General features: G+C 35.8%; 1 protein-coding gene and 1 long non-coding RNA gene across 4 annotated transcripts in view; one reads left to right on the top strand and one right to left on the bottom strand.

Annotated features, from left to right (window-relative positions):
• SMURF1 (SMAD specific E3 ubiquitin protein ligase 1) overlaps positions 1-24,048 on the top strand; it is a 111,572-nt gene that overhangs the window by 80,531 nt on the left and 6,993 nt on the right. For 2 of the 3 annotated variants that reach the window (XM_074202368.1, XM_074202370.1), the window contains 9 exons: positions 1,095-1,241; positions 2,409-2,607; positions 5,485-5,588; positions 12,384-12,498; positions 13,458-13,636; positions 15,708-15,845; positions 16,871-16,991; positions 19,687-19,888; positions 22,589-22,673. In XM_074202368.1, the coding sequence (XP_074058469.1) occupies positions 1,095-1,241; positions 2,409-2,607; positions 5,485-5,588; positions 12,384-12,498; positions 13,458-13,636; positions 15,708-15,845; positions 16,871-16,991; positions 19,687-19,888; positions 22,589-22,673 (1,290 nt within the window). The remainder of the gene's footprint in view (positions 1-1,094; positions 1,242-2,408; positions 2,608-5,484; positions 5,589-12,383; positions 12,499-13,457; positions 13,637-15,707; positions 15,846-16,870; positions 16,992-19,686; positions 19,889-22,588; positions 22,674-24,048) is intronic. The other variant, XM_074202369.1, reaches the window with a different exon arrangement.
• Positions 13,320-24,048, bottom strand: part of LOC141499707 (uncharacterized) — a 98,440-nt gene continuing 87,711 nt past the window's right edge. Inside the window, exon 4 of the long non-coding RNA XR_012471735.1 lies at positions 13,320-13,736. This is a non-coding gene — a long non-coding RNA (uncharacterized LOC141499707). The remainder of the gene's footprint in view (positions 13,737-24,048) is intronic.

Here is a 24,048-nt window from a genome sequence, read left to right as displayed (position 1 = left end):
AAATTATGAGTGACCTGACTCCAGAAAAATCTGGAAAGACTTGCATGAACTGATGCTGAGTGAAGTGAGCAGAACCAGAAGAACATTTTACACATTAACAGCAACATTGTGAGATGGTCAACTGTGATGGACGCATTTCCTCTCAGCAGTTCAGTGATCAAAGACAATTCTAAAAGACTTGTGATGGAAAATGCCATCCTCATCCAGAGAAAGAACTATGGAATCTGAATGCAGAGTAAAGCATACTATGTTCACTTTTTAAAACTTCATTTATGTTTTCTCTTTCTCATTTTTTTCCCTTTAGTTCTAATTCTTTCACAACATGACTATAATATGAAAATATATTAAATATGATTGTACTCACGCAAGCTATATCAGAGTGCTTGCTGCCATGGGGAATGGTAGGGAAGGTAGTAGAAAAATGTGAAACTCAAAAGCTTTCAAAAAGATGAATATTGAAAACTTATCTTTGCATGAAATTGGAAAAAATAAAATAACATTCAAAAATTTTTAGAGAAGGAGAAAAGGACATTTTCTCGTCTTTTTGTGAGCTGCCTTCATCATTACCATTATGGCAGTGTTCAGGTTTTTTGTTTATATTTACATAATCATAGGTATTGTATATATTGTCGTCTTGCGTCTGTTTACTTCACTTTGCTCCTGTGCTTCTCTGGATTCTTCATGTTTATCGTGTCCCATGACATGAGTGCTAGATGGTATATTTGTCATTGATTTTTCAAGCACTGTAGTATAGATTTGTCACCTTTGAAGAGTTTGATGCTGGCTGGGAGTGTGTGGAGTAACATAAATTTTTTTTGTAGTCACATGATGCTGGAGTATCATTTTACTTCTCCCTTTCTCTAATGTGTAAGCATTAGAATACCAGGGTGAAACAAATTCCTCTGATATATAATTTCAAGCCTTGATTTTTTAATTTTGATTTGTCAATTTTTCCTGCTGCATTGTGACTCTGTTGAAAGACACATGGCCATACATAATCATTTAGTAGAATTACAATGCTGTGGTTTCAGAAATTCATTCGCTTCACCTGTCTAAGATGGACTAATCTTTTTCTGTTTTTTTTATATTGGTAGAGACCTTAACAGTGTGAATTGTGATGAACTTGGGCCCTTACCACCAGGCTGGGAAGTTAGAAGTACAGTTTCTGGGAGAATATATTTTGTAGATCACAATAACAGAACAACCCAGTTCACAGATCCAAGATTGCATCATATTATGAAGTAAGTTTTTGTTCTTCCACTTTAATTTATAATTTAGCTTCAATCTCTGAATAAATTTTTTTCCTAATATACATTGCTCTATAAGGTTAGTGAGTTATAAATGTAATAGAATCTTTCAAGTTTTAAAACCCCAAATTACCTTTAAACTGTTCTACAGCCATATGTTGTTGCCGCCTTTTTTTCTACATGTTCTAAATAAAATTCATTGAAACTATTATTAAGTAGCTCCATTAATAATAAAGTGCTTATGTAAGCAATATCTCATGAAATGTCATAGCCCTTAATGTGTTTTTCATGCTGGAGGAGTAAAATGAGATTTTTCATTAGTGCCCACTCAGCACTCACTGTAGATGCTACCCATAGTGAATAGTGTTATGTATCAAGGATTGGTTACAGCCTTCATCACACAGTAACTTGAATTGAAAATTGTTGCAAATCTTACATTTAATGTTGCAGATGAATTATGCTCTTACAACAAAGCATCACAACTCCTCTGTGACATTTGATATTTGTGGCAGAACTTCTATAAATCAAATGCTCTTATACCATATTTTTTCATTTCTTTTTACTGAAATTTTTCTCACCTTAAAATTGCAGGAAATAAGTGAGTTTTTGTTTAGGCTAGAAATCTCTGATTTTGGAATACTGTAATGTGGTTGGTTACAGTTGAATTTGACCTATATTATTTACATCTGTGTGTGTGTGTGTACACATGTGCACATACACACACACACACACACACACACACACAACACCCTTGTCGGTGCATCATTCAGTATTAGCTCCTTTTGTTATATTTCAGGTTTTAATTGACAAGCTGACCCAAAGTGATATGGCATAGTACTGTTTACTAGATTTTGAAATTAAGATCAAAGAAAAAAGCTTGCTTGTTGGACTTTCCATTCTATATCAAATATAATAGAACTTCCTTTATAGTATTAATGTTCGATAACAGTGGCAACCATCATCTCATGATTGAGAATAATATGTCTGTAATCCATAATATATAGTTGTTTCCTGGGATATTTGATTTGTAAATGTCCCAGTCTCTGTATTGAATTATTTTATAATTATGCTATGGTATATTATTATAATGAGACTCACAAACAATTTACATTTCTCAGGTTTTTGTTTTTGTAGTAAATTTTACTTTTATTTCCTCTTTAGTCACCAATGCCAACTAAAAGAACCCAGCCAGCCTTTGCCAGTGCCGAATGAAGGGTCTTTGGAAGATGAAGAGCTTCCTGCCCAGAGATATGAAAGAGATTTAGTACAAAAATTAAAAGTCCTTAGACATGAACTTTCTCTTCAACAACCCCAAGCTGGACATTGTCGCATAGAAGTATCCAGAGAAGAAATATTTGAGGTATGGAACACCACAGCTCTTAATAAGACATAGATTATTATTCTGTAAGGTAGTTCACTCATTAATAAAGCCACATTGTACTGAACAGAAGCTTTTATAAATGAAACATTCTATAATTTCTTTGTTTCAGCGAAATCTACTTTTACTTTTTGCTTTCTATTTAAGCATCAGTTTCATTTGAGGCAGGAGGCATTTTGGTGTTGAAGGAAGATTTGAATATTTTTAGGATCTTATTTCCTCTTAAGAGAGGTAGCATGGTATAAGGGCTAAAAAACTGTTGCCTTTGGAGTCACGAAAAGCTGGGTTTATGTGCCCCCCCCCCTTTTTTAAAGATTTTATTTATTTTGAGTTTTACAATTTTCCCCCTAATCTTAATTCCCTCCCCCCACCCTCACAAAAGACAATTTGCTAGTCTTTACATTGTTTCCATGGTATACATTGATCCAAATTGAATGTGATGAGAGAGAAATCATATCCTTAAGGAAACATAAAGTAAAAGAGATATCAATGTCAGACAATAAGATATCAGTTTGTTGGGCTTTTTTTCCCCCTAAATTAAAGGCAATAGTCTTTGGTCTTTGTTCAAACTCCACAGTTCTTTCCTCTGGATACAGAATGGTATTCTCCATTTCAGACAGCCCCAAATTGTCCTTGATTGTTGCACTGGTGGAATGAGCAAGTCCATCAAGGTTGATCATCACCCCCATGTTGCTGTTAAAGTGTACATTGTTTTTCTGGTTCTCCTCATCTCACTCAGCATCAGTTCATGCAAATCCCTCCAGGCTTCTCTGAATTCCCATCCCTCCTGGTTTCTAATAGGACAATAGTGTTCCATGACATACATAAACCACAGTTTGCTAAGCCATTCCCCAGTTGAAGGACATTTATTTGATTTCCAATTCTTAACCACCACAAACAGGGCTGCTATGTATATTTTTGTACAAGTGATGTTTTTACCCTTTTTCATCATCTCTTCAGGGTATAGGCCCAGTAGTGGTATTGCTGGATCAATGGATATGCACATTTTTGTTGCCCTTTGGGCATAGTACAAGTATGTCCCCCTTTTGATACAAGCCCTGGCACCCAGTGCAGTTCAGGACCCTGGCACTTCTCTGAGATGAATCATTTTTGCAGGGGCTGAGATTTGTTGGTAAAAGAATTTCCTTAACCAAGAGAATCATAAGCTCATTTGCCTCCCTTCCAAACAAATTTCCTCAGGAGAGAAGTTTAAACTTAGACCTGAATAGGCCAAAATCTGTGGTTTGCTTTGAGACTATATTCTACAGGCATATCAAACTATTCTGGGCTGACTATCCCTAATATTCATACATTCACGCCTGCCAGGCCTCGTACAGCAGCAGATGTGCTGCACTTGTCATCATTAATCGTTTCTCAATTCTTAAGTTCTCTTTCTCGTGTAAATTAGTTTCTTGTGAAATTTATTCTTCAGACCAGATGGTTCCCTTGCAAGATGCCGAGTATTTAGAGTTTATCAATGTAAAACTCTATGAAAATAACAAATATCTCTCCTAGTAAGTTCCTCCAAAGGTGGTCCCTTAAGATTATGTCTTAAATGTCTATCCCTCGAAGATCAAACCCTGAGTCATTCCATTGCATCTTGATCATCTTTGGACATTAGCTGATACTGTGGGTATAAAAGTGGGAAGAAATAAAATATCAGTCTTTCTGAGACAGTGTCAAATGAGCAGAGGCAAAATGCAAAGCAGCAGAGACCAAAGTTTAAATGCTTCACTCTTTTAGAAATGGCTTATGAGCTAATGAGACACAAGTCAGCATTGAAGAGAAAATTGTGATCTTCGCCCTTGAGAAGATTCTCTTTGTTTCAAATGAAGAAAATTCATCCTCTTAAGAATTAAGACAGAACTTTATGGAGTAGCTGTTCCAAACTGTTCATCCTTCTCCCCTGCTTTTATAGATTGGTCACTTGAGGCCTTCTCCAGTGTTCATTTACATTCATTACACTGATTTTCTTAATGCTTAGAAAGTTATTCTGATATTAAGAAGCATATGCAATCTCATAGCTAATTTATTAATTTTCTAAATTTAGATAACACCTCACTGTTAGCAATATTTTTTCCTTTTCTCCTACTCAGACCACCACAGCCTCAGTGCTTACAAAAGTAAAACAAAGTTTTATTTGAAACTCATTTCAATCCATGAAAGGTGCTTGTTTTGGGGGGGGGGGGTTGTTTTTTGTTTTGTTTTGTTTTTTTACTAATTTGGAGATTAGGTTGAGTTCAGGATAAAGTAGTCTCTATCAGTTCCTTAATTTCATAGGATACAAGGACATGCAAGTACTTAGCTGGTAATTTTTAAAGGGGGGTTTAAAGTATATCCTCATATTGTTGAATTTCATATGATTTTTAGAACCTTTTTTAATGGAAACTAAACTGAGTTTTGGTTGCCAGGGAATTTTCTTCATTCTCTCTTGGAAAGGAGCAGAAACTGACTAATAATTATTCCATTAAAAATCCTGGTTCTACAAATGAGGTCATCGTTTTGATTATAGTCTATTAGTTTTATTCAGAGTGATCTTTAACTTAGAAAGTCCACTATCATCAAAATGGATGTCCTGAAGTAATCAAAAGTTGCATTTATAATTAAATGCTGATTTTCCATTCACTGTAGCATTTAGTTCTACTTTATTTAATAAGCATTTATTGGCTGACTGTTTTGTATTTTAACACCCATCAGTGTGCATGGCACTAAAAAGAATGGAGAAATAGACAAACTGAATCCCCAGTGAAAGAAACATTAATTCCTGTTAAAACATATCAGGTTGGAAATTCAGTGTTATGACTTTTAAGAAGGAAAGGAAAGAACCTCTTCTCTGAAAACTATTGTTTTCATGTGCAGGAGTCTTACCGTCAGATAATGAAGATGAGACCAAAAGACTTAAAAAAGAGATTAATGGTGAAATTCCGTGGCGAAGAAGGTCTGGACTATGGTGGAGTGGCCAGGTAAGATTGAATTATTCTGCCTTTCTGCTGCTTATGTTTTAGCCTGCCTATAATAAGTTATTTTAAAAAGCAAATATATTCACACTTTAAAATATAAAAGTACATCAATGATGCGAATTTAATTTTCCTAGAGCATTGGAGACATCAAATGATAGTGCCTTGTACTGTAAAGATCTTTCATAGATACTCCCTTTGAAAGGAAAAAAATATAAGAAAACTCAATGTCACATAGCAAAAGAAAGTGGTCAGGAAGAAAGTGCTATTCCTTAGCCATTTATTCTTTGAAATTGAACCTTTAAATCTTTGTACATGATTCTTTTGTAGTCTACTTAAACTTGAAACTAGAAGTCTCTACTGAAGTAAACTTTTATCATATGTAGATAACAAAATTTTTTAAGCATTCATTTTACACATGCAAATTTTAAGAAATATATATATTATTGTGTTATATCATATTTTATTATATTCTTCACATTTGTGCCCTTGCTTGCCAGTCATGCAACTGTTCTGGTTCATTCAGGCCTCGATCTCCTCAAACCTGGGTTATTGCAATATCTTCCTAATTAGTCATCTTGACTTCATTCTCTCCAATATATCGGCCAGTCAGCTGCTAAACTGGCATTCCCGAAACTTACCTATTAACTGTCTTTATAAGGCAACTCCAGGGGTTCCCCTTCACCATTAAGATATTATTAAGATAAAATTGGAAATCTTTTGTTTGTCAATTAAAGCCCTCCAGGAGGCCTCGCTAATCACTTGAGGTCCCCTCTCCCCAGTTCAATGAACATTAAATACTTACCTTCTGTTGGGCATTGTGCTAAGTTCTAGGATACAAATAAGAAAAAGAAAGGTAGTCCCTGCCCTCAAAAAGCCCATAGTCTAAGGGGGAAGACCACACTCAAAAGGAAACTGGAAAGAAGGGGAAACAACAGGTGGGATTCCCTACAAGGGCCTCAACCAATCAAAACTTAATATAGAAAATTGGAGAATTAGCTGTAAAATCAGGGCCCTAGTGAATTTCAAGATCATGCTGCCTGACTGCATGAGATTTAGCTTTTCAATGGGTTCATCTGGAAAGTCCAGGCCTTATCCTCTGGAGGGGTTTAGTGCTGCATCCTGCAGTTAAAGGGAAGGAGGCCAAGGGAGTAGGGAATTGAGTTAAATAACACAATAAAGAGAGTGATGTGCTGGGAAGGTATCTTGCTTATTAAGCAAAACTTTCTACGTATCTATTTTATATTAAATTTTCCATCTAAATGTTTTTTCTCCTCATCTCCTTAAGGGTAAAAGGTGTTTCTTTCATGTATTCATCTTTGAAGCCCAAAGTGGAAGCACTTCACAAATACTTGATTAATGAATAAATCTTTGACACTGTGATCAATACCACCTCCATGTCCCATATCCTCTTGTGCCAACTCATGCAGGTTCTGGGCTCATAATTTCTTCTTCCTTACTTAAATGACTATAGTTCAAGTCTTTGCTATCATCTACTACCTGTACAATTCCAGAAATCTCCTAATTGACCTCACAGATGATTCCTGTCTCTTTCTCCTCTAATTCTCCACAAAGCTATTCAGATATCTCCCTCAAATGAACATCACATCACTGTCCCATTTTAAGTACTTTTATGACTCCCTATTGCCTCCAAGATAAAATATAGACTAGGCAGCTTGGATTTTAAAATATTATACAGCCTCATTTTAAACTGCCTTTCTAGATACATTGCGCCCTTGATAATATTAGCCAAAACACTTGAATTGTTGTTCAGTGTACACAATATCCCATCTCCCATCTTTGTGCCTTTGCAGAGGTTGTCCCCCATCCCTAGAAAGCACTTGATTCTCCCCTCTGCCTTTTACAATCCTTAGCTTGTATCAGATGTCATTTCCTGTTGCCCCAATTTGCGTCTGTGTTCTCTCTTCTCCCCTTCTTAAATGTATGTGTGTAAAAATACACATGTAATACGTTTTGCCTATGTGTTTATATGTAGAAGAATTTATCCCCTTGAAAGGCGGGGCTATTGTTCTTTTTGTCATTGTGTCCTAGGGCCATAGGAGGCATTCAGTAAATACTAATTAGATACTACTGGCAAAAGGAAGTCATCAAATAATCTGGAGTTGGAAAATTATAATGACTCTTTTGCACCAGCAAGATTAATCTGGCAGCCAATGCATAATATGAGTGAGAGGAGGTGGAGCAGAGACAGTTCTAGGTTATTAAGCAAGGCAGAGCTCCCTACTGCTTCTCCTGACCCACAAATCACTCCTCATATAACATTCTAATGTGCAAGTCAGATGGACAATTTTCTACAATTGCTATGTCATGTATATTTTTTTTAGATCTTTTCAAGGCAGTAGGGGTTAAGTGGCTTGCCCAAGACCACACGGCTAGGTAATTATTAAGTGTCTGAGGTCGTATTTGAACTCAGGTACTCCTGACTCCAAGGCCGGTGCTCTATCCACTGCACCACCTAGCCGCCCCCTGTCATGTATTTTTCTAACAAAAATATACCTAAAGAAAGATCCACTTAACCAAAAGAGCAGCAGTGAATTGTATTAAATGGCCTTTCACTGTTTCAAATTTAAAAAAGAAAAGACATGGTGTATTAGAAAGAGCACTGTCTTACTAATTATGTAACTTTGAGCTAAGGCACCAAACCTCCCAGAGCCCCAGTTTCCTCAGCTATAAAATGAAGGAACTGACTGTGAAATTATCTCTAAGGTCCCTTCTAACTCTAGAACTTACGATCCCTATGAAGGATCAGAAAGGGCAAAGGTAATAAATAGATTTTTCTATTACCGATGATTAAAGGATCAATAAATAGGTCCAAGATCATAGATGCAATAAGAAATAAATCTGTGCTCAATTATAGAGAGAAGAAAGGAAGTTTAGAATTATTTCTGAAAGGGATAGTACAAATAACCTAACCAGAAAGTAATTTTGAGTAGTGAAGAGGAAATACTCTTTATAAAACTAGTCAGGAAATGGAATATCCCTTATAGCAAGTTGGTCAATTTGACTCAGATGTCAGCTTATGAGGGAAAGAAATATTAGACCTGCAAAAATAGACTAAAAACAGATTGTGAAAAGCTTTAAAAGATAAACAGATGAGTTTATATTCTATCCTAGAAACAATGTGGAGCCATTGAATTTCTTGAGCAGGGTATAACATGATCCTATATGTGCTATAGGAAGGTCAGTTTGGCATCTTTGTAGAGGATAATGTTCAATAAATTCAAAGACCCCAGATACTGGAGTCTCTGCAATAGAATATGCTAGAAAAACTGGAAAATAATCTTGTAGAAATCAGGCGAAGAACAGCTCACACCATATATCAAAAAAAAAAGGTCTGAATGGAAGCATGACTTAAGACATAAGTTACATCATAAACAGAGTAGAGAAAGAGAAGAAAATACTTTGTACATGATAGACTCTCAGAAGATAAAATGGCTGATTTTGATTACATAAAATCTAAAGAGGTGTGTTACACAAAAATACAATCAATGCACTTAAAATTAGGAAGAAAACAGCTTGGGAAAAAAATTTTTATAGCAATTGTCTTTGGTAAAAGGAGAGAGAGAGGGAGTTGATTCAAATTTATAAGACTAAAAGTTATTTCCCAAGAGATAAATGATCAAAGAATATGAATGGAGAATTTCTAAAAGAAGAAATCCAAGCTATCAACAGCCTTTTGAAAAAGTGTTACATATCACTAATAATTAGAGAAATGAAAAGTAAAGCACTTCTGAGTTTCCTCTCATAGTAATTAGATTAGCAAAGATGACAGGTATTGGATTTGGCAATTGAGGTCATTGGTAACTTTGAAAAGAGTAGTTTTAGTGAAATGATGAGGTCAGAAGCCAGTAAGAGAGTGAAGGGAGGGATATTGGAGGCGGTTATTGTAGTTTAGTCACAAAGGGTGGAAGAAATATAGGATGATAGCAAGAATGAAAAGATCAAGTGAGGGTTTTATGAGAATCTGGAAGATGCAAGCATGTTTGTGGGCAGTAGGAAGAGAGCCTTTAGTCAGGGAGAGATTGAAAAAAAGTGTTAGAGTGAAGAATACAAAGGGGGAATTTGTTGGAGGAAACAGGGTGAAATGGGATCTTTTGTTCAGGTAGGAAGATTTGCAAATAATACCCCCTCTTTCCACCTCAAAGGAAGGGAGTTTACTGAGTGAAGGAGTTAAGAGAAGAACTTGCAAGGGGCAAATGAGAATAAGGTAACATTCTAACCTCCCTACCTTGACAAATGATCTAAGAGACATCGGAGAAGTTGCAGGCAGTGCTAGAAAGAGGAACCAGGGAGGCTGAGTAATCAGCAGTCATGAAAAGTTTCAGTAATAGCTAGTAGCTAGGAGTGAGAGAGAAAAGGATTTATGATGAAAGAAAGTTTGTTGCCTGTGGAACAGGCATTCAGAGATCACAGTGGAAGTAGTGAGTGACATTTGTTTGAACTTTGAGGTGGAAGGGTTGAGGAAGATGGAAATAAAGAATCAGTTGGTGAAAGGTGGCGAATGAAATTTGGATGATAACCTTATTAGGAATTCAGAATCACTGGGTTGTGTAGAATATCACTATGTGAGAATATTTATTATCATTGAGTAAAAGGTTCTACTCCTCTTCCCAGAGGATGCTGGAGATCAGACTGGAGACAAGTGCAGCAGGGGTTGTAAAACATGATCAGGTGGGAAGCCCTGTTTCAGTACTCTTCAGTCTAAAATGACATAGCAGGACATGAAAGTCCCACTCCCTCTACTCAGACTTTCCTTTTTTTTTTAATATTTGTAAATAGTATTTTTATTTGTTCCAATTATATGTAAAGATAATTTTCAACATTCATTTTTTCTTTTTTAATTAAAAAATTTTATTTATTTTGAGTTTTATAATTTCCCCCATCTTACTTCCCTCCCCCACCCCCCACAGAAAGCAATTTGTCAGTCTTTACATTGTTTCCATGTTGTACATTGATCCAAATTGAGTGTGATGAGAGAAGTCATATCCTTAAGGAAGAAACATAAAGTGTATAAGAGATAACAAGATCAGACAATAAGATATCAGGGTTTTTTTTTTCTAAATTAAAGGGAATAGTCCTTGGTCTTTGTTCAAACTCCACGGCTCTTTATCTGGACACAGATGGTATTCTCCATTGCAGACAGCCCCAAATTGTCCTTGATTGTGGCACTGATGAAATGAGCAAGTCCATCAAGGTTGATCATCACCCCCATGTTGCTGTTAGGGTGTACAGTGTTTTTCTGGTTCTGCTCATCTCAATCAGCATCAGTTCATGCAAATCCCTCCAGGCTTCCCTGAATTCCCATCCCTCCTGGTTTCTAATAGAACAAAAGTGTTTCATGACATACATATACCACATCAACATTCATTTTTTAAGTTCCAACTCTTTCTCCCTCCTTCTCTAAAACAACAAGCAGTCTGACAAAGATTATGCTTGTGCTGCTATCATATTGGTCATATTGTGAAAGAAGAATAAGAATTAAAGGAAAAAAATCACAAGAAAAGAGTGTTGCTTGTTAGTGTGTGTGATGTTCTTCTTGTTCTATCTATTCTCAAAGACCTAGAATCAAAGGCTCATATCAGTGGAAACTCTTATTTCTCTTCCACCTGGAGGCTGGGGACTCCCTGGACTTAGCAATCAAAGTCTCCTGGTGCGGGAGGAAGTTGCTTTGGGGCAGATGGTAATTGTCCAGCTTCTCAAGGCATACACAGCAAATCTCCCTTTCCTTCTTTCCTGAGACTGGAGTAGCTACCCATACTTAATAAAATATTTTTCTCTCTTCAGGTTCTGATTCAGGTACCAACTTTTCTACCTCAATCATAAGTGCTCTTTCTCCATATTATATAGCACTAAGATTTATTGCATCTCCAACTCTTGTCTTGACTGACTTTCAATTTACTTGAAGAAGAAGGCATTTCAGATTAGAAAAGGTAGAAAACTTCATCCACTGATACAGATAGCAACACATCTTTAATGTGTAGTGTTTGACAGTAGTTTCAGGCTTTGTAATCATAAGTGACTTGCTTATGATCACAGAGTCTGTCTCAGAGACAGGAATTTGAACCCAGATCATCCTTACTAATCCTTGAGACCATGCTGCTTCTCCATGTTGTAGTATGCTGTTTCACAGTGATTCTTTAGCTCCAAAGTAGACTGTTAGTTTTATGAAGTCAGGAACTCATTTGTTGTCCTATCTCCCCTTCCATATAATGTAATGTTGCACACTAAATGCTTTTTTAAATTTCAAAATGACCTTATGTTTGCTTCTACAAAATCCTTTTAACATATAGCCTGGATAGTTTCATTTTACAGAAAAAATAAGTTTTAACATCCTTAAACTATATAAATATCACAATCATGTAGATTTAAACATTCAGGCACTTCAAACTATTTCAGAAATGAATTTCAGTGGTAGTTTTGTCTAGGGTTGCATAATCCAGCCGATGTTAAATCACTTAAATTCTCTTCTTTGAGAAAATTTATTGAAAGCAGTATCTGTTTCTGCTGTTGGCTTTCTATTTTTCCCCTGGCCTCACCCACACCCATGCCCTCAGAATGCCTAATTTTGTTATCTGCAGATATGTCTAGTAAATACTAAGTTGTTGAAGTCAAAAGTTTTATTTGTTTTCTGTTCTAGGGTAACATGACTGACTCTTCTTTCTTATAAACATGCATGTTTGACTTTTGTGTGCACTGTTGGTGCAGGTTGAATTCTATTAGGAATGGGTTCTTTTGGATGAAGATACTCCATTGTAGATTGAAATAATGTTTTGTCCCTAGGGAATGGCTCTATTTACTGTGCCATGAAATGCTGAATCCATATTATGGACTCTTCCAGTATTCTACAGATAATATTTACATGCTGCAAATCAATCCAGACTCTTCAATCAACCCTGTAAGTATTAATAAGCATAATGCTAATTACCTTAATTGGAAAATTTTTTTTAAACTGACTTTTACCATTCAATTAAATTTTGAATTTTGTCAATAAATAACTTGCTTAAAGGTCATCTTAAATTAAAAAAAGCCATTGGAAGTGAGGGCTGGTGGAGACTTGCATGATTTTGTACCCCTGAGGTTTTTTAGTAAATAGAATCTAAAAGTAATTTGTTTTTTCAAAGAATAGTAAATAAGTAGAATTTAGCAATGTGCCATTCTTTATGGGTATTTGAGAGAATTCTGATTAATAGATATTATTTTCATCATCAAAGAAGTTTTATTTCCTAGTTTTATAAGTGCTGGACTTTCTCTTGCCAATCAAAAAAGATATATTCCTATACTTATTTCCCCTAAGTACAGTCTCTGAATATTGTGTCTGGTTAATGTAGAGCAGTATGTATCACTTTAAAGTCAAGGTTTTACTTGAACTTTACAACCTTCCACTGACAGAACTCAAAGTGTTAATTAACTAACTGAAGTATCCAAAATCTAAATCAAAAACTTGGTTTTTCTAATTAAAGTTTTGAGTCATTTAAGGTTATTGTTTTCACCATCTTATCCTTATTGACAAATATGAACTTAACAAATAGGGTTGGGATTTTTTTTTCCCTATGATTAATTTTCTCACTTCTACCCCCCCCCACCAATACATCAGGAGAATAGGGAAAAGAATAATTGTGTCAGGAAGAATCTTTCCAAAATCTTATCTAAAAAATACTTTATTATTCTCCATAACTTTCTTATATTTGCCCATAAAAGAAAAAATGAAACTAGGAAGATGTTGAATTATCTTTTTTATTATAGACTGTCTACTCCTAACAAGGAATTCCTAAAATGGAAACAGCAAACCACAAGATGTCAGCATTTAACTTGTCATTCTTCTTATCCATTGTTGCTCTTTGGTGTCCCCTACAGGATCATTTGTCTTATTTTCACTTTGTTGGTCGGATAATGGGTCTGGCTGTGTTCCATGGACACTACATCAATGGAGGGTTCACAGTTCCTTTCTACAAACAGCTGCTGGGGAAACCCATTCAACTATCAGATTTGGAATCAGTTGACCCAGAGTTACACAAGAGCTTGGTTTGGATTTTGTAAGTACTGTGTATTTACAAATGGTTAAAGTCCAAGACACTCTTCATATTGGAAACGAGTAGCAATTCTCATTGATTTCTTTTATCTCTGACATGGCACCTAAGAGAAAGGAGAAACAGGAATGAATATGTATAGAGGAGAATAAAAAGGAGAGGTATAATAGATTATATTTATAAAAGAAAAATTATTTAACCTGAATATTTAAATATATTTTCTGTTATCTGACCAGATAAGATTTTTTTAATTAATAAATCAATTTCTCCTTTTTGTTGATTTACTGAGTTTAAACAACAGTGACTAATGAACCCTTATTTTAGGTTTGCAATACTGCGGTCCACATCCAGTTAACAAAGTTGAAGCTGTGTATAAAGAGCAGTGGTCTCAGAATCAGTAATTGTACGTATGAATCCCAGCTTCAGTCCTTAACTAGCCATGGGTCCATGAGCTCTATTGATTTAACTTCTCTGAGGCCCAGCTTACTCAGCTGCAAAATGTAAATAATAATACTTGCACTGACCACTTCATAGTGATGTGGCTTACCACAAAGCATTTTGAATGTTATTTTATTTCATTTTTTCCAATTACATGCAAAAATAGTTTTCTACTTTTCATCTTTTTGCAAACTTTTGCATTTTACATTTTTTTATGTCCCTCCCTTCTGTCCCTCCTCTCCATGGCAGTAAGTAATCCGATGTAGGTTATACATGTACAGACATGTTTAACATATTTCTGTATTAATCATGTTATAAAAAAAAGAATCAGAACTAAAGGGAAAAAAACCTGAGGGAAAAAGTAGACATAAAACAAATTTGTAAAAGTGAAAATAGTATGCTTTGGTCTGCATTCAGGCGCCATAATTTTTTTTCTCTGTCTATTGATGGCTTGAGGAAAGCATTTTGTAAGTGATATATAAATGTGAGCAATTTTTATTTCAGTAAGGCTTATTAAATTGTCAAAGCAGAAATGATTATTACTTTCTGCTTTGCTCAGACTGTTTTAGGATCTCCCCACAAAATGTTAAAAGTTACACATTTTGGAGAATGAGTGTGTTTCATAGAATTGGAGAGTCCACAGCTTCAGTGCTAGCTAACTATTGTCTATTTGTGTAATTGCGATGAATTGCAAACAAGTTGAGCGAGAATCACTCATTAATGGATCAGCTCTATATGAGGGCATGTTTCATTTCATAGTTTTTCAATTGAGCTACAGTTTTACTTTTTTTTTGTTTTTTGCAAGGTCACACATGTTGGTAATTATTAAGTGTCTGAGACCAGATTTGAACTCAGGTCCTCTGAATCCAGGGCCAGTGCTCTATTCACTTTGCCACCTAGCTGCCCCTGAACTGTAGTTTTAATTAGAGGTGGTATAAGGAGATAGGAAGGAATGCATCTTCCACCCTCTCAGCAGTTTATATTTTAGCATACTATGTTAGATATAGTAAATAGAAAAATCAGGTTCTAACTATACAGTTAAAGACTTTGAAGTTTAGGCCAGCAAATCTGGATGGTCTGTTGCTTAAAAGTGTATTTTTTTGGCTGGGAAGCAATATTAAAATTTTTGTTTTCATAGTGTAGCATCCCCTGTCAACTCCATCCCCATATCACCTCCCTAGCACTTAAGCACTTAGGTTGTACTAGATTAATTTTCACCTGCTGAAAGGTGGTTTTATAAATGTGTTCTTTGGTTTTTGAACACCTAGATTTACAGAGCCTAGATAGAACATTAAAGATGATCTAACTTATATGGGTGACAATTGAAGCCCAACAAGATTGTAACCTACTCAAGCTCATACAACTAGTTAATATTGGATCTGCGATTAGAACTCAGGTTTCCTAGAAGATCCTCATGTCTTTTGTTCTTTCGCCAGTACTCCACTACCTTATGGCTATTCTGTTTTCCCAGTTAGATTAAATTTCATAAGATTCAAGTACCAATTTTTTCTTATTATAACACTTCATAGTGCTCTGTACATGTTCAGTGAAAAAGGTTTTTCCTCTTTCCTCCAATTCAGCCATTTTCAATTATGTTTTATAATGGAAAAGGCCTAACATGTACTTTTTACTTTGACAGAGAGAATGACATCACTCCTGTGTTGGATCACACTTTCTGCGTAGAACATAATGCTTTTGGGCGGATTCTTCAACATGAGCTCAAACCAAATGGTAGAAATGTTCCTGTCACAGAGGAGAACAAGAAAGAATATGTCCGGTAATACCTGCAGGATCATCAGTAGCTGCAATAAATACATGTGGGCACCTAAAGGGTCCATGGAACTGTATAAATCCCTGTTTTCAAAGTTTAGATTAGATTTGGTTCCTGTCCTCCAGGAGCTTACAATATCATGGAACAAACCAAGAGTCTTCCCCCATTCTCCTATTTCCATAGAGTCACATTTACTGGAAGAGACCTCAGAAGTCCTGGTATCCAGCACCCTGTGGTTGCTGACTATGGTAACCCTTCTTAGCAAGGTTCTAAAGTGAACAAACACACATCATGCCCCAGGGAGAGGGGAAAAGTAATGACCCTTTGCTAAAGTGGGAGAAAGCATTATAAGTGCCTATTTAGTTGTTAGTGCACAGATTGGGAGGATGGGACTGATTTCTGTGTCCTAGCCAAGTCTTACTAAAAGGAAAGACTTCCCAAGGGTAACCTCACTCACCACAGCCACACTACAGTTTCCATTATAATGGTGACCCCCTCAGTCACAGGTGGTTTACTAGAGAATGATACAAGGCAAAGACCTACACACTCTGCTGGACTCTAATCTCTATTGCAGCCTGTTTTTCTGCCTCTTACTCAAGGTAAATCATTATATAAACACCTGTCATTTTGGAGGGATTTAGGGAAATTTTGTTCGTTCTTCTTTCCTAATCTATAGAATGGTATATATTTTTTTCTTGTTCTATTTTTATATAAATGATCTTGGAAATGTTAGGGCAGAGCTATAAGAATCAGGTTAGTTTATAGTTTTCCAATCCTAACTAAATAACTGAAAATGTGTGGGTATGAGTTGCTGTGCTGAAATTTAGCAGTTCAACTGTTAATACCAAACTTTGAGGGGACAGGGAGAGATGTGGTTGGGGAGGCTTATAATTTGTCCACCTGCAGTATTTGACTTTATCAGTTTGTCATCATGTGTGCAGATTTCTTTTACTGTCAATGGAGAGGGGAAAAAATCATTCCTTTCTACACTGTTTTGTACTACTTCCAACTTGGAGATTTTTCTGTTTCAGGTTGTATGTAAATTGGAGGTTTATGAGAGGAATCGAAGCTCAGTTCCTAGCACTTCAAAAAGGATTTAACGAGCTCATCCCCCAACATTTACTAAAGCCTTTTGACCAGAAAGAACTTGAGGTATGTGCATTTCTCTCATGTTGGAGTGATGGGCTAAGTCATGACCTTAAAGAATCTATAGAACTGGGTTCTAGAACAGTTATAACACCTTAGCTACTTTGGAGCCATCTTTTGAAATTGGTGACAGTGATGTTACTTACCACTGCTACAAAAGCCAGCTCCAAAGGTCGGTAAATGGGCTTAGATCTGTGCAGATGATAATTTTAAGGTATTCATTTGTTTTAATTATAACAACCTCTGGGATTGAAGAATCCTAAAACCTTTTCTCTTTATGGACTTAAACTTGCCCTCATAGTCAAGAAAGTGTCTTTTCCCTTATGGAAATGAAGAAGTGGCCAGGGACCTCCATGAAATTATTTTAGTGACCTCTGTGGTAATATTTGGGTGATTTTAATAAATTACCCTTTAATTTTTTCTCCTTAAGGAAATAAGCAGTTATGTGGCATCTTAAGCATAGCTGTGATGAAATAATAATAAAGGAGAAAAATTTCTAGATGTGCTTAGGAGTAAGGTTTAATTTTCTTGTACCTCACCTCATTCCTTGAACAACTGCTTTTTTATATATCCAAACTACAGTATATCATGCAGACACACTTGCTATTTCACCAAAATTGTTACATAATCATTTTTAGTGGGAAATAAAACATATGCAAGAAAGAAAGCAATCCTCGTGTCCCATGGCAGTGTAAAAGCACGAGGACAAGACTTGATGAAAATGTCTGGGATCCAGAGGGTATGGATCATGGACAGAGAACAGCTATAGAGAAGGCAGCAGTTAGCACATGGAGTTCTCTATCCCCTCAAAAAAAATGTTTCCTTCTATTACAGCCAGTAAACACTTCTATCTAAAACTGCCTGTATTCCTCTAATAGCTTGTAGTATTTGGAATGGTAATGTTTGTTTATTGTTTTACTTTACCCCTTATTCTTTGTCACCATAAAGATGATTAGGGCCCCAGAAACTCCAGCTCCCAACTTATGCCCTTTTCAGAGAAACATTCTAAATTATCATTGGATAAAAATACTGAATATGTGCAGCATTTCTGTCTTTGGTTCCTCACAGGGAGTTGTCTAGCATATATTTGCCAGTTCATGTAATACTATTGATTTTTTTTTAGGGTTTTTTTTTTCCAAGGCAAATGGGGTTAAGTGGCTTGCCCAGCTAGGTAATTATTAAGTGTCTGAAACCAGGTTTGAACCCAAGATACTCCTGACTGCAGGGCCGATGCTTTATCCACTGTGCCACCTAGCCGCCCCTGTAATACTATTAATTTTGCTGATTTGTGGTAGTAGTAATTGCTGACATAGAGAAAGCTTTACGGTCAGTAATTTGTTCCTTTTCCCCATTTATGATAAAATTTCTATGTCTTCTCCAATTTCCCTTTTTTCTACCACTGTGCTTCCTTGAAGTCCACCCATAATGTTCTTTTCAATCCTTTTCCTCTGTTATATTGAGTTCTTCCTCTTCTTTGGCACTCTGACCATTTCCACCTTGATGTTCCATAGGCACCTCAAACTTACTCTCTTACCCTTTGTCCAGTGCCTTTGTTAACTGCACAGTGATATCAGGTCAGCTGCTAAGAGGGCAGCTATGCTTACCCTTATATTTCCTGGGCTTGGAACATATTTCCATTTTACTGAGATTAACCTTTATTGATATGTGATAGGTGCCATCTTTATTCAGTTTTTTTTTTTGATACTTCAAGTTCAGTTCATATTTCAGTATGATTCTCAGTTCCACATTTTTTTTCATTTTTCTTTTTTTATAAGCTTGTTTAACTTCAACAAACATGAATATTTCCAAATACCGCTTAGGATAGGATAGGAATTGTACATGAAACCGTGAATCCATTGGATATAACATTTTAAAGTATATATTAAATGTAATACAAATAAATGTTCTGTTTATATCCCCTTTTAAACCCCTTTTTTCTATATTTTAAAAATATCTGTCCTTTCTTCCTCCCTTCTTTTCTTCTATGTCACACTTAGTGAATGTGTGTGTATACATGCACAATCAGGAAGGCCTGATTTCAAAATCCAGTCTCAGATACTTACTAGCTATGTGGTTTATAGCTATGTGGTTTATTAGATAAGTGTTTCACCCGATTTGCCTCGGTTTCCTCATCTGTAAATTGATCTGGAGAAAGAAATGGCAAACCACTCCAGGATCTTTTCCAAGAAAACCCCAAATGGGGTCATAAAGAGTTGGGCATGACTGAAAATTACTAAACAACCAACCTAGGCAAAACAAATTCTTACATTACTCATACCTGAAAATGTATGCTTCATTGTATATACATACAGTCCTTCACCTTTCTACCAGTTATTCAGAAACCTGCTTTATCTCAGTCTTCTGGAGTCATGATTGGTCATTGTAATTCTTCATTTACTAAATTCTTATATTGCACAGGGTTGATACAAGGTATATAATTCAGATATAGCTGCTGCCTCATGGAACTTGTAGTCCCTATACAGATCATTGTAATACATTAGAAAGACATGGAATAAAATGTGATGTAAGGACTGGAGAGGAACTAAGAGTCAGGGGATGGAAGGAGTTGGTATTTAGAAGTAAAATTCTTGACTGAAGTATTTCATTTTGGGGTAAAGTTCAGTTCTTTGGGTATCTCTTAGCTACAACATAGCATTTTACTTTTGCATTTTGAAGTAATTCTCTTTTAACACTTTCACAGCTCATAATAGGAGGCCTGGATAAAATAGACCTGAATGATTGGAAGTCAAATACCCGTCTCAAGCACTGCATGGCAGATAGCAATATTGTAAAGTGGTTCTGGCAGGCAGTAGAGACATTTGACGAAGAAAGGAGAGCCAGATTGTTGCAGTTCGTGACTGGTTCAACACGAGTTCCTCTCCAAGGTTTCAAGGCTTTGCAAGGTGACTGATGTGTGGGCTGGGGCCAGATGAGTCATTTATCAATTCAGGCACTTTAAGTCTGTGACATGACAGGCTGGGATCTGATTTGGTTTTATGAACTGTCTTTTTTCACCTTAATATTTGTTTAACTGTTAATAAATGGCTTGTACTATTGAATACTATAGACCAATAGTCAGCCATTCTTTGCTAGGTATTTGGTATGTGTGAGGCCTCTGCTGTCAGATACAGATTGTGATCAAATGGAGGAATATTCCCATTCAATGAGAAAACAAGACTAATTCTGGTGATAGAACTACAAAATTGTATTCAGGGAGCACCAGAGTTTTTCTAGTCTATCCTCTGGTTTCCAGATAGTTTCTTAGAATGTCAGAAATATAAGGAACCTTAGGGATCATTTAGTCCAACATTTTTGCACGAGATAACTAAGACATATATGACTCAAAATTGTTTCACAGCAATGAGAAGTTGTGTCTACTGACTCCTAGTGTAGCGTCCTGTTCATTGTGCCACTTGGCACATAGCTGTATTTTCAGTGATCTTCAAGGAGGAGGATTGCACAGCTGTATTTTATAATCAAATTATTGCTCAACAATTCATTGTCAGAGGGATCAAATCCTTTCTTACTGACTTGTTTTTTCAGCTTATATGAACTTTAATGCTATCTCTTCACATGTCATTGAGATAAACCAAAAAGGCTGAAAATTGTAAGAAAGGCACTTTGAAATATGTACAGGTGGAAATGTCAATATTAGTTGGGAACATAAAAGGATGGGAAATTAATGAATAAATGAGCATATAATTTGAACCTTTATCAGTAGTCATAGCAGCATGTATTATTACCTTCATTAATTGCTGATTTGTCATTACCCACCCACACAGAAGTTTAGCATAGAGCTTCATTTTAGATAAATCATTCATATGTGTTAAACTCAGGCACTGACCCAGGATACCTAATTCCCTGTGCTATAGTTTCTTTGTACAGAACTCCCAAAATTGGGTATCCCTGATTCATTTCTTTACTGAACTCCTGCAAAACTTCCCTGTTTTTATTAATAACTCTACCATCCTTCCAGTCCACCTATACTTTCAAGCAAAAAAGCCATCTTTGACTAGCTTCTTCCATTGGGACAAAGAAGTCAGACTTAACCTCAATTTTCTTATGTATTCATTCTTTTTCCTAGAGGAATTCTTTCCCCATGGTAAGTTCTGTTATATCAGACTCACATATTAACAATCCAGGCCATGTGAAATTTGCTAAAATTGAAGGTAAAATTTATCAACTTGAGGAAAAACATGTCAAGAAATCAAAACCACTTGATCCAAGTATAAAGTAATTCAGTGAACAGGGTTAACTTTTTTGAACAAAGCCAGCATATGCAGAAATGGACAGGTAATTTTTTAAAGAGACCTGATTTCTATAAATCTTCAATGCATCAGTGGCCTCCAGATGACCAGTAAAATGGTCTCCCAGGGACACTTTGGAACATATGCTGACCAGTAGAGAGAGGAAATGAATCAAGCATTCTCCTTTCAAAGAACAGTAACGTGCTGTAGCTTTTACCAAGGATGGGCTAAAATAATTCTCGGGGCGGGGAAAAACCAGAATGCTTTGACACGGCATTCCTGTAATTATAGTTCTAAATCCCCTCATACAGGGGCAGCTGGATGGCACAGTGGATAGAGCACTAGTCCTAGAGTCAGGAGGACCTGAGTTCAAATCCAGCCTCAGATAATTAATAATTACCTAGCTGTGTGACCTTGGGCAAGTCACTTAACCCCATTGCCTTGCAAAAACCAAATCCCCTCCTACAGAGTTCCCAAAAGGCTGTGACAGTTTGGTACAATAGAAGGAGCACCAGACTGAGAATCAGTAGACCTGAGTGGCATTCTCTCTAGCTTACAATCTGGGATAGGGTATTTACCCTCTCAGAGACTTAGACTTCACCTATATAAAATGAGGGTGATGGACTAAATGATTAGCAAGGTTCCTTTATCCCTAAAATTCACTGCTTCTGTGGTTCAAAATCCATCATTATATCAAAAGCTTTAAAATTTTCCTGAAAAAATTGATGGAATTTAATCTATACTGAGGACTAAGTACAATCATAAAAACTGGTGGGCAAGGGAGATAGTTGAGATTTTTCTCAACTTAGTTGTTTTCTAATCCTTTTGTTTCTCAAAGTTAATTTTATTAATTTATTTGGGGGAGGGGGTGAGTAAAGCAATGGGGTCAATTGACTTGCTAGTAAGTTTCAAGTTTCTGAGACTGGATTTGAATTCAGGTCCTCCTGACTCCAAGGCCAGTTCTCTTATCTCTGTACCACCTAACTGCCCCAAAAGTTTAATTTTTTTAATGGGTTGGTATACTATAGGGTTTTGGTCTTGGGGAAATTCACGTTTCAGTCTGAACCTTTTGAGTAGATAACCGATTGACTTAGTCCTCATGTGATGTTTTTTCTAAAATTTCTGTCACTTATTAATTATTCCTACTGTTTGCTCCAAATTTTAGCTGACCCAATAACCATGTTAATATATGAACTTTATGTCAGGCTGTTTGAGGGAACATACACACAAACACAGTTGATTGTGAGCTCTTTAGCCTTTAAGGCCTTAAGAGACCAAAGCTTTAACAGCCACAGGGGTTGAGAAATGCCATAAATTTGTCCCTGAAGTGCATTAACTAGAATGTCGGTTTGTAAGGTTCTACAGGCGCTGCAGGACCCAGGCTATTTACCATCCACTTGATAGATGCAAATACAGACAACCTTCCTAAGGCCCACACCTGGTAAGAGAAAATATGTACATGTGAGGAAAAGAAATCTTAAGCTCTTAAGTATGTTCCTCAGATTGCAAGCATTCAGTCTGTTAAATAATATTAGAGTGAAAATCTCATTTCCTTTTCTGAAGTACTTGGTTTTATTTACATATCTCTTGTCTTCCTATCTAACTGTCTTCTTTGCAAATGGGAAATGACATATTTTATTATGTGTTTATCAGATTTGGAGGTTAAGTCCAATGATGGTAATGTGTCCACTATGTGCACTATTTTTGCCATGTAAAGATTTTTGAAAAACCAATCTTATGATATTTTTAAGGCACTGATTTTATTACTAGGTAATTAATAAAAATATTTGAGCAATACCTATTTGCCATATTCCTACATTTCTTACAGATTCAGTTGTTTGTCTTAACATGACACATGCTCTTTAATATGAACCAGATTTGTCCTAGCATCCTTGGTGCTCTCTTTTCCCAAAACTTTCCCTCAATTTTGATAGTTTTTATTAATTTAAGAAGGGGAAAAAAATTCCATAAATCTTTTGTTGACAGTGACTTTCTGCAATGGAAATGTTTTGTTTGCATTCAAAAATTAGATCACAGCAAAAACTTTGCTGGAAGACCCTCATTTATACGAAAGCAACTATTTTTAATCAAATTATAAATTCTCCATTTTACTGTAAAGACACACTGAGCAAAATATTGACCAGCAAAATTATATTAATCAGTTTTTAATAAAAATTTGTAAACTTTTTCTTTGAAACAATCATTATAATAGGTATTATTTAATATTTTAGTGTTTAAAATAAGTGAGCTCCCAGGAATCCAAAAATACTCTGGTTATAATTGGGACCCATAGTGCCATTTAGTTTATCTTTTTCTTATTAGAAACCTGTTTAATATTTCTACTGACCATTTAAAAACTAAATAAAACATCAAATATCATCTAGATCACAATTTTTCATATCCAAGTCTTTTCTTCTGAGATGAATATAGGAGCAAATGTCCATGTGGACTATCTAGTCAGTCTTCTGTCTCTCAAAGATTTGTGTTGGTTTTTGTTTGTTTTCCTCCACTCACATAACTTAATTTCTGCTTTGGGAACTAAATCTCTCCCTTATCTTTATGAACATTTTCCCAGGTTTCTAGAGAAGGAGTTATGTGACAGTGTATTGGTGACTTTTTTACCAGTCAAACTAGGATAAGAACACAAACAGTACCCAAATCTTGTTGCTATTGGGTTCTTTTGTGTTTTTTTTTATCAACTATAAAAGAAAACATAAGATTGGGAGGTTTGTCATATCAGGGTAAATGATTACAGTTCAAATGTATTCTATTTTGAAGACCTTGAATTTTTTTTTTGTTATTGTGTTGTAGTCAGA

This window comes from Macrotis lagotis, chromosome X, assembly GCF_037893015.1.
Source record: "Macrotis lagotis isolate mMagLag1 chromosome X, bilby.v1.9.chrom.fasta, whole genome shotgun sequence".
NCBI lineage: Eukaryota > Metazoa > Chordata > Mammalia > Peramelemorphia > Peramelidae > Macrotis > Macrotis lagotis.
The sequence above is the reverse complement of the archived record's forward strand: the minus strand, read 5'-3'. Positions and strand labels throughout refer to the sequence as shown.